This window comes from Triticum dicoccoides, chromosome 7B (assembly GCF_002162155.2).
Source record: "Triticum dicoccoides isolate Atlit2015 ecotype Zavitan chromosome 7B, WEW_v2.0, whole genome shotgun sequence".
NCBI lineage: Eukaryota > Viridiplantae > Streptophyta > Magnoliopsida > Poales > Poaceae > Triticum > Triticum dicoccoides.
Window position 1 is genome coordinate 244709578 of NC_041393.1, and position 11012 is coordinate 244720589.

At 47.6% G+C, this 11012-nt stretch overlaps 1 protein-coding gene and 1 pseudogene across 1 annotated transcript; one reads left to right on the forward strand and one right to left on the reverse strand.

The window, feature by feature from the left end:
* The first annotated feature begins 81 nt into the window (after window positions 1–81).
* On the forward strand, window positions 82–1570 carry LOC119337561 (spermidine synthase 1-like). Its single transcript, XM_037609724.1, has 2 exons — window positions 82–1015; window positions 1119–1570. Exons 1-2 carry the CDS (start codon window positions 237–239, stop codon window positions 1312–1314), a joined length of 975 nt encoding a protein of 324 aa, XP_037465621.1. The 5' UTR covers window positions 82–236; the 3' UTR covers window positions 1315–1570.
* A 636-nt stretch (window positions 1571–2206) lies between these two features.
* Window positions 2207–11012, reverse strand: part of LOC119337560 — a 12242-nt pseudogene continuing 3436 nt past the window's right edge.

An 11012-nucleotide genomic window follows, 5' to 3' on the forward strand; every position in this document is an offset into this window, starting at 1 on the left:
GGGGGATGCAGTGGGTGGTCCCACGTTGAGACGCCCCCGGAATATCAGCCGGATGCTTTTCACGCGGAGGCAAAATCGAGAACCCTAAAGCCGCCGCCCACACATCCCCAAGGAATAAAACCTCAAGGCCGCGGCTGACATCCCTCCCCAGCTTACACCTAGCCGCCGCCGCCGCCGACGAAATCCACCCAAGCCGCCGAGCTCGTCTCGCCGTCGTCGCGCTCTAGGCTTTTGGGATGGAGGCCGAGACGGCGGCGAAGAGGGCGCGGGAGAACGAGGGCGCTGCGGCGGCGGACGGAGCCGGGGAGCAGGCGGGGGTCTCCGCCGTCATCCCCGGATGGTTCTCCGAGATCAGCCCCATGTGGCCCGGCGAGGCGCACTCGCTCAAGGTGGAGAAGGTCCTGTTCCAAGGCAAGTCGGACTACCAAGACGTGCTGGTTTTCCAGTCCTCCACCTACGGGAAGGTGCTCGTCCTGGATGGGGTGATCCAGGTGACCGAGAGGGACGAGTGCGCCTACCAGGAGATGATCACCCACCTCCCTCTCTGCTCAATCAAAGACCCCAAGAAGGTCCTGGTCATCGGGGGCGGAGACGGCGGCGTTCTGCGGGAGGTCTCGCGGCACTCCTCGGTGGAGCAGATCGACATCTGCGAGATCGACAAGATGGTGGTCGATGTGTCGAAGCAGTTCTTCCCTCACCTGGCCCTCGGGTTCGAGGACCCTCGCGTGTCCCTGCACGTCGGCGACGGCGTCGCCTTCCTGAAGAATGCTCCAGAGGGCACCTATGATGCAGTGATCGTCGATTCCTCCGACCCAGTAGGCCCTGCCCAGGAGCTGTTCGAGAAGCCGTTCTTCGAGTCCGTCTCCAGGGCTCTGCGTCCGGGCGGGGTCGTCTGCACCCAGGCGGAGAGCATATGGCTGCACATGCACATCATAGAGGACATTGTCACCAACTGTCGCCAGGTTTTCAAAGGCTCGGTGAACTACGCATGGACTACGGTGCCCACATACCCAAGGTACGCACAACTGATCCTTCCTGTCTATGTGACCGAAGTCGGTTTTCCTTTCTTTAGCCACCGAGTTTATGATTCAGCTTATGATTCTTGGTTGTTGTTGCAGCGGAGTGATAGGTTTCATGCTCTGCTCCACGGAGGGACCTAGTGTTGATTTCCAGCATCCCGTCTTCAGCATCGAGGAGGACGAATACTCCACAAAATCAAAGGGGCCGCTCAAGTTCTACAATTCCGAGTTCCACACCGCATCGTTTTGTTTGCCATCATTTGCGAGGAGGGTCATTGAGGCCAAGGCTAACTAGATTCTTATGAAGATGGTCACTGAAACCAAGGCCAACTAGAAGAGCTGGTTTGGTTTCAATTTCAACACTGGGAGAAATCTGTCTTTGCGTAGACAGAGGAAAAGCCTCCTTTTTTATTAACTTGCAATAAGCCCACATGGAAATTATTGGTACCTGTGATTCTGTCTGCTGTATGTCTCAGCTTGTATTTCCTGGCTACCTGGTGGTATGAGAACCTTCTGAATTTAGTCTTTTGCCCTGCAGTTTTCCTTTCTTATCTTATGCTTCCTCTGTATCAAAATGTAAGACATGTTTTTACTGCGTTTAGGGGGGCAGGGGTGACAGTTCCTGTCATGGCAGTTCGTTCGGATTTTTGGAATAAGACCCTGCCTTGTGGACAGAACACGGTTGGATTAAATTGGTTACATTTTTGGAATAAGACCCTGCCTTGTGGACACAACACGGTTGGATTTTTGTATCAGAGGAAGACTTGTTAATTATATATGCTTGTGTGATGTCTTAATAAGATATCCCCAACTACTGTTACATCAAAAAACATAAATAAGAGTGCTATATTGGTTACATTTTTGGAATAAGACCCTGCCTTGTGGACACAACACGGTTGGATTTCTGTATCAGAGGAAGACTTTGTTAATTATATATGCTTGTGTGATGTCTTAATAAGATATCCCCAACTACTGTTACATCAAAAAACATAAATAAGAGTGCTATAGGAGTACATGGTTGTTGGGGTTGGGGTGGGTGGGGTGAAGCATTTCCTAACATATCATGAACAACCTGAAATGACATTTTGTACTCTCAGCGAGCATTCAATATTTGATGAATCCACTAGGCAGGTTAATTGTTACTTTCTCCGTTCATAATATAAGACGTTTTTGCAGTTCAACAGAGGTAGAACAAGTTACAGTACAACTTAAGTAAATACCGATAACTGTGGCACACACAAACGTACGCAACCTACAACATATGAACTAACAGGTACAGTCCATATCACTAGCAGTACAACACATTCTAAACCAAGATGGATCCAGTGAAACCATCCGGTCCATCAATCCGTGTTCATCATGCTCAGTTGATCTACAAATAACATCTAAATTCAGCCAAAAAGGCGAATCTGTTCTACCATTCGTCCTACTTTTTCATCTTCTTTCTGAGCTATGCCGCTCCGAGCTAGGGATAGAGATCGACCCAAGGTTAAGGTGGGGTTTGTTAGGTAAGTGCCTTAAGGATTATCATTTGTATGGCGCTCAATCTTTTTCCTCTCAGTGAACTTGTTGTCCATGCCAAACTCTTCTGCAAACGTCTCAATGTCAGATGCAATTTCAGAGCAACCCTTTCGGCTGACAAAATGCGGGGGTTCTGTGCCGCATTGCTCAAGCCCCATAGAACTGCCAATCTGGCTGTGTAAGTCCTCCATGTCTTCTGCACCCACAGCTTGCCTTTTCGTACCCATCTCAAGGTCCACGCTCATCTTCGGCGGGCTTAGGACCCGCCCCATGCTAAGCGTTGAGGCGAAGGCTGCAGAATCCTCGTTAGTTTAGCCCTGAAATTGTTTCTGGAGCTGGGAATCCTTGAGCATAGGATCTCGATGAAATTTTGGACCAGCCCACGGTTGTAAGGATTGCTTCTTCTATCGTAGCGGTACCGGAAGTTCTCATAAGTAGTCTGCAATAATTATTCCTGGAATTAGCATTGCACATAAACTGCAAAGAGAACCAACTGTTACTACATCTACTGGACAAAAACCTGACCTGATTGGTGGAAATCAAGTAGAGGTGGAATGAGGTCAATCCTCCGACAAACCACACAGCAACAAATGTGTATAACATGAGAATGGCAGAGATGGGCGACTTCAAGATAGCTCTACCAAATGTGCACTCATGGGTGTCCATTATTTTCCCGATGTTGACCCAGCAGAATGTGAACACGTATATGCATAGCACAGTTGCTGAAGATACAAACATAAGGAAGAAGCGGTAGTTTCTCTGCAGGAAAGGAAAATCCAAAGGCATAATGATGCGGAGCATCCCTCGCTCATCCCCATGGACGTGTCTACATCTTCCTCAACACCTCTTGGACCCATGACAAGAGCTAGAGCCAAGGCTATCGAAGATAAGGTGAACTCGCTCCTCTCTGAACTTCCTCTTTCTACTCACGAGACATGGCTACTACCTCATTCGGAAACTCTATGTGTAATCAGGCACCTGGAGATGAGCCAAGGAACAACCACTTGCAAGAGCCAAGACGGCGAGGACCCCAAGCATGTTGAAGAAGAAGAAGAAAGGCTGCTGAAGCTACAGGCGTCGGACGACCGACCAAGTCCGGACGTCCGACGAGTCCCAGGGCACGGACGACCGACACCCTCCGGACGTCCGGCCGCTGTACAATGCCAACCAGGGCCAAATCTACGGACGACCGACGCCCTCCGGACGTCCGGCCGCTGTACAATGCCAACCAGAGCAGAATCCACGGACGACCGACGCCTTCCAGACGTCCGACCAACAACATCCAGAGCCGAATCTACGGACGACCGACGCCTTCCGGACGTCCGGACCGTCCTGAGCCTCCGGACGTCCGACGCCTTCCGGATGTCCGACCCCTGAGTGACTAAACCCGCGGGCTGGAGCCCTTGTATCCCTTCGCTTTGACCTCCATTTGCACTACGACTATAAATAGGTCTCCCCCACCTCCTAATTAGATTTAGCATTGGATTAGCTCATATTTGTGTGAGAGCCTTTGCTCATCCACTTGGATACTTCTCCTCGGAGTTCACGACCTCTTCGGAGAAGATCCCCCAAGCGGATTCAAGACCCCTTCTAGGGAAGAACATCAAGGCCTCCTCGCGGAGAAGAACGGTTCCTTTGTATCCTTACCTTTGTTGATCTTGAACCTTGTGTTACCTTATGTGTGTGATGATCTAGCACTTGTGTGATTGATTCCTTGTCGGTTTAGTGATTCTCTCTCTCGTTTTCCCCGTGTGTTCCCTTTGTGCTTCCGCGTGTTCTTCGTGATTCCCTGTAGGATCCACTCCAAACGTGAAAGATCGACGCTATAGGGTTCCACCCTACATCATCTTGGTATCATGAGCCACGTTGATCAAGTTTTTGGAGCCCCTACCCCGTGTTTTCTAGCTTGATTTTGTTGTTTTCGTCCTAAATCCGAAAATCCCCACCAAAAAATAGCCCCAAATTTTTTTTGTGATTTGTTGGTGTGATGAAATTTTGTTGGATTTGGTCCATGGATTTGTGTTGCTACGTGTGGATCTAGCTTCCCCCACCCTCCCCACCCTTTTCCATCCACCAAATCGCTCGATTTCGACCTCACCATCTTCTTCTTCCCCGGAAATCTCGCAGTTCTTCCCGAGCCCGATTTTCGCCCAGGTTCCGGACGATCGGAAAACGTCGGACGTCCGACGAAGACCGGACGACCGTAAAAGCCCGGACGTCCGTAAAACCCTGACGAAACTGAACTTTGTCAGTTCTACCACCACCACAACCCCACATTCCACCACATCTTCCAAACCCACATACACCAAAATCTTCCCCAATACCTCCTATGACGATTTTGACACATTTTGGTCCTTGAGATTTTGAGTTGTGGCTCCCGTATCCTTTTGTGTTTCGGCTATCTAGGTACGGTTCGACTTCATCACCACCACGGCTCATCTTCGCAAGGGTATCATCATCGCCAAGGACGGTAACTTCGACGACATCTTTGTCATACCTTGCATTTGCGTTGATAACCCACATTGCCTCATTTTGCGTAACTTACCCATCGAGACTAGCCATTGAGTATTGCCGGCAACGTGACTTGTGCACATTAGTGATCATACGACATAGCATACATACCATACCATCGTGGTGCATATCTTGAGATCCACTTGTGTGTCACAAAGTTGTCATAGCATACACAATTGCTATCTTGGTTCGTGAAGTTTTGCATGAGAAAAGAGCTCAAAAGTGAAAGAGCCACCCAAGCTTTTAAGCAAAGAAGAAAGATAAGCAAAGAGCTTATGAGCAAGAACCATAGCATCATCCACCATTAAGATTGTCATATAAGATCATCTTGGATTATAGCACCGAAATACCATACATATAGTATACTTGGGATAGAGATCATTGCATTTTTGCCTAGTAGGTTGTGCACAAGTTCGTATCCGCCTATTGTGCAATCGTGCTAGCGTCTCTCTAGTATTGTGCAACAAGAGCATTTTCGAGGATTCCACATTTTGGCTCACTTTTGGTTTGCACAATCCCACTTATCTATTTGCGTGTGTGTTTCCGTGTATTATTACTTGCTTGGTCTACTTGTTGCATTTGCAAATTTGTGAACCGTTTCCAACATTATTGAAGCTCACTTACTATTGCATCAAATTTATGCCACCATCCTAACCAAGCTCCACCATAAGCTTTTACTTGTGTAGGTGTGAGAACCGACAAGAATTGGTACCAATAGTGCTATTTCATTGTCCGCATTTGAGTGAACTTGATTCATCTTCAACATCGGTCAAAGGTACATTGGTATTAGTTCTTCTCCTTCTACCACTCACATTTTGCTTGAAATGATGGATAGGCCAAGTACTTCTACCAACCCACTCTTCATCGAGCAAGACGACGACATGTCATCATACATCACCAAGAGCCACCTCTTTGGTGCACAACGAGCATTGCATCAAGAGCAACAAGCAATGAACGACCGCATCGACAACCTCGCCACCGACTTACGACTCTCCGAGCAACGTACAAGAGACTACTTCGACAACAAGCTCGACGCGCACAAGCAAGAGAACGATGCAAGAATGGACGAGATCCGCGCCTTGTTGGTGAACCGGCCTCCTTCTACATCCTCATACTCAAGACGGAGCCACTCAAGTCGACACTCCGACGACTCCTTCTCCGGCTCAAGTACACCATCATCGAACACTCTTCGACGAGCCGCGCGTCAAGACCGTCATGCATCTCGCAACCCGCTACATGTCAAGCATTCACAAGAGCAAGACGATGAGCAAGTACCTCGTCCCCAATCAAACCAAGTAGCGTTTGCTCAAGCTCAAGAACGACAACGTCTTCGTCGCCAAGAAGAACAAGAACGAGCGCGTCTGCACCAAGAGCAACAAGACGCCGAGGCTCAACGTCTTCAACAACAACAACGAGAAGCACAAGCTCGCGAGGCGAAACGTGCCCTTCAAGCATCAAGTCGAGCTATCGCCAACCGCAATCGCGAACGGCGCAATCAAGAGGAAGCCCTTCGAGAAGAAATCCAAGAGAGGAACTACCATCCGCGTGTCCAACGTCAAGCTACCTCACAAGCTCCTCAAGCTCAACCTCAACCTCAAGGTCAACAAGAGCAAGTTGATCATGGACTTCCTCCACGCCAAGAGCAACATGAGGATGATTACCCTCCACGTCAAGGGCGTCATCATCACCATCGCCAACAACACAATGAAGAGCAACGCTATGGAAAGCTCAAATTCACAATGCCCAAGTTCAATGGAAGCAATGACCCCGAAGAGTACCTTTCATGGGCATTGAAGGTCGACAAGATCTTTCGTTTGCACAACTATGAGGAAGAGAAGAAGATCGCTATGGCATCACTTGAGTTCCAAGACTATGTGCTCATATGGTGGGAACAAGTCCTTGAGCGCCGACAAGCAAGAGGTGAACCTCCAATCACCACTTGGGCTCAAATGAAGGATGTCATGCGAGCACGTTTTGTGCCAACCTACTACAACCGTGATCTCTTCAAGAAGCTACAACTCCTCAAGCAAGGAACAAAGAGTGTTGAAGAATACTACAAGGAAATGGAGATTGCTATGATTCGAGCCAATGTCACGGAGGATGATGAGCAAACAATGGCACGATTCTTGAATGGACTCAATCATCCCATCAAGAAGATCGCCGACTTCCAACCCTACTCCAACCTCATTGAGCTCGTGCATCAAGCTACAAAGGCGGAACGCCAAGTGCAAGATGACTTCAAGTACGCCAAGTACTCCTCCAAGACATACGGCTTCTCCAACAACCAAGCTTCAACAACTACTCCAACTTCGACATCAACCAAGCCTTCTCCAAGCAACGACGACAAGTCAAGTTACAAGAAAACTTCCACAAGTTCAAGTCGTCTTCCTCCTACTACAAGCAACTTCAAGCCGTGTGCTTCGTCATCTACTCCGACCGATGAGACCGTCAAGACAAGCTCCTTCAAGTGTTTCACTTGCGGAGGCCGAGGCCACAAGTCCTATGAATGCACAAACAAGCGCACCATGATCCTCAACGACGATGGCACCTACGACTCAATGAGTGAAGATGAAATGAAAGCTATTGAGCAAGTAGCCATGAATAGGCGAGTGAATGAGGATGAAGATGATCAAGTCTTTTGTGATGAAGATACGAGCCCCGCTCTCGTTGTCTCCAAGGTCTTGACTCTTCAACATCAACAAGAAGAAGACCAACGATGCCACATCTTCCACACAAAGGCCGGCATCAATGGACGATCCGTCAAGGTCATCATCGATGGAGGTAGTTGCCACAACTTGGCAAGTGAAGAACTATGCTCCAAGCTTCAATTGGTCAAGAAGAAGCACCCGCACCCCTACAAGGTTCAATGGCTAAGTGACTCCGGCACTATATGAGTTGAGCATACGGTCCAAGTATCCTTCAAAATTTGTGCATATGAGGACACTTTGGAGTGTGATGTGGTCCCAATGACCGTTTGCCACCTCCTTCTTGGTCGACCATGGCAATTCGACTGTGGTGTCTTCCACAACGGGCGTACCAACCACTATAGCTTCAAGATAAAAGGAAAGGAATATGTGCTACGACCCATGTCTCCTAGTCAAGTGATAGCCGACAAGCAAGCCACCCACCATAGAGAGAAGAGTGAGAAAGTGATCCACCAAAAAGTGAGTGAGAGCCACAAGCCAAACTTGAGCGCCTCTTCGCCTAGAGAGAAAAACATCATACTATTTGCCACAAAAAGTGAGATGAGAGAAGTGTGTGAGAACCCATCGAGTGTGAGGCACTTTGTCCTTGTGTGCAAGGATGGAGAAACAAAAACTAACACCATTCACGAGCTACCTTTGGTGTTTCAATCTCTTTTGCAGGAATTTCAAGATGTTTTCCCCGATGAGCTACTTCCGGGTCTACCTCCTCTTCGAGGCATTGAGCATCGAATCGACCTCATCCCCGGAGCGCCACTTCCAAACAAAGCTCCATACCGTGTCAATCCCGAAGAAACCAAGGAGATTCAACGGCAAGTACAACAACTAATCGACAACGGTCATGTACGTGAAAGCTTAAGCCCTTGTGCCGTTCCCGTCATACTTGTGCCTAAGCCCGATGGAAGTTTCCGCTTGTGTTCCGATTGTAGACCTATAAATGCTATCACCGTTCGCTATAGGCATCCCATTCCTCGCTTAGATGATATGCTTGATGAACTTAGTGGAGCCAACTTTTTCTCAAAAATTGATCTTAAAAGTGGCTATTATCAAATACGCATTCACGAGGGTGACGAATGGAAAACGGCTTTCAAAACAAAATTTGGCTTATATGAATGGTTAGTCATGCCTATGGGTTTATCGGAGGCTCCCGACACTTTTGTGCGTCTCATGCATCATGTACTTCGACCTTACATTGGAGTCTTTGTTGTGGTTTACCTCGATGATATTCTTGTGTTTAGCAAAACCATGAAAGAGCATCTTGATCATGTTAAGCTTGTTTTGCAAACGCTTCGCAAGGAAAGTCTTTATGCTAACATGAAAAAGTGCACATTTGGTGTTGACAAAGTGGTTTTCTTGGGTTTCGTTGTTTCCTCCAAGGGTGTCCATGTTGATGAAACTAAAATTGAAGCAATTAAAACTTGCCCCCAACCCACCAATTTGCAACAAGTGCGTAGTTTTCTTGGTCTTGCAGGTTTTTATCGCCGCTTTGTGAAAGATTTTAGCACAATAGCCGCTCCTTTGCATGCTTTGAGTAAGAAAAACGCTCCTTTTGTTTGGGGAACTTTGCAATCAACCGCTTTTGATGAGCTCAAGTCTTTGCTTACTCATGCTCCGATTCTTGCTTTGCCCAACTTTGACAAAACTTTTGAGGTTCATTGTGATGCAAGTGGTACCGGAATTGGCGGAGTTTTGATGCAAGAAAAACGTGTAATTGCATATTTTAGTGAAAAACTCTCCGGTGCTCAACTTAACTATCCCATCTATGACAAAGAATTGTATGCTTTAGTGCGTGTCCTACATGTTTGGGAACATTATCTTAGACCTCATGAGTTTGTCATCCATACCGATCATGAAACGCTCAAGTACTTAAAAGGTCAAACTAAGTTGAACAAACGTCATGCCAAATGGAGTGAATTTATTGAATCTTTCCCATACGTGATCAAGTACATTAAGGGTAAGGAAAATGTAGTTGCCGACGCGCTTTCACGCATATGTACACTTGTCACTAAACTTGAGTTGAATGTTATTGGTTTTGAGCACATCAAAGACTTGTATGCTAATGATCCATCTTTTGCTATTCCTTATGCTAAGTGTTTGACGCATACTTCTTGGGAACAATACTATATTAAGGATGCTTATCTTATGAAAGCTAACAAACTTTGCATTCCCGAGTCTTCCCTTCGTTTGTTACTTTTGCAAGAGGCTCATGGAGGCGGACTCATGGGACACTTTGGACGAGATAAGACATTCGCCACCCTCTCCAAAAACTACTTTTGGCCCAAGATGTTTCGAGACGTCTCACGCTTCACCACCCGATGCTCTACATGTCGCAAAGCTAAGTCTAAAGCTCAATCTCATGGTCTTTACATGCCTCTTCCTATTCCTTATCAACCTTGGGAAGACATTAGCATGGACTTTGTACTTGGTTTGCCTAGAACTCAAAATGGAAAGGATTCCGTGTTTGTTGTTGTGGACCGATTTTCTAAGATGGCACATTTCATTCCTTGCAACAAGATAGACGATGCTTCACATGTTGCAAATCTCTTTTGTAGGGAAATCTTGCGCCTCCATGGAGTACCAAAGACAATCGTCTCCGACCGCGACGTCAAGTTCTTGAGTTACTTTTGGAAGACTCTATGCGCCAAGCTCGGAATCAAGCTCCTGTTCTCATCCGCATACCATCCTCAAACCGACGGCCAAACGGAGGTGACGAACCGGACACTATCCACTCTACTTCGCGTGTTGATCAAGAAGAACATCAAGGAGTGGGAGGCGTGTCTACCCATCGCCGAGTACGCCTACAACCGTGCAAGACATTCGACGACCGGCAAGTCCCCCTTCGAGGTCGTCTACGGCTTCAACCCATTGTCCCCATTGGACATTCTACCACTTCCTCTACAAGAGAGAACCAACGACACAAGTGCTCGTGCAAGCTACATCAAGAAGATGCATGAAGATACAAGACACACCATCGAGCGACAAGTACAACGACTAGCGACCAAGCTCAACGTCAACAAGCAACCCATGGTCTTCAACATTGGTGATCTAGTGTGGCTACACCTTCGCAAGGAACGCTTCCCCAACGAACGCAAGTCCAAGCTTCTCCCTAGAGCCGATGGACCATTCAAGGTGCTAGCACGCTACAACGACAACGCCTACAAGATTGAACTCCCACGAGACAAGTACAACATGAGCGACATCTTCAACGTAAGGACCTCTCGCCTTTCCATGGTGATGAAGATCTTGATCCGAGGTCGGA

Excerpts from the sequence above, each read along its gene's own strand:
- LOC119337561 (XM_037609724.1), top strand. The coding sequence starts at position 237 with ATGGAGGCCGAGACGGCGGCGAAGAGGGCGCGGGAGAACGAGGGCGCT. Across the intron at positions 1,016-1,118 it reads ACGGTGCCCACATACCCAAG|CGGAGTGATAGGTTTCATGC; the intron begins GTACGCACAACT and ends TTGTTGTTGCAG.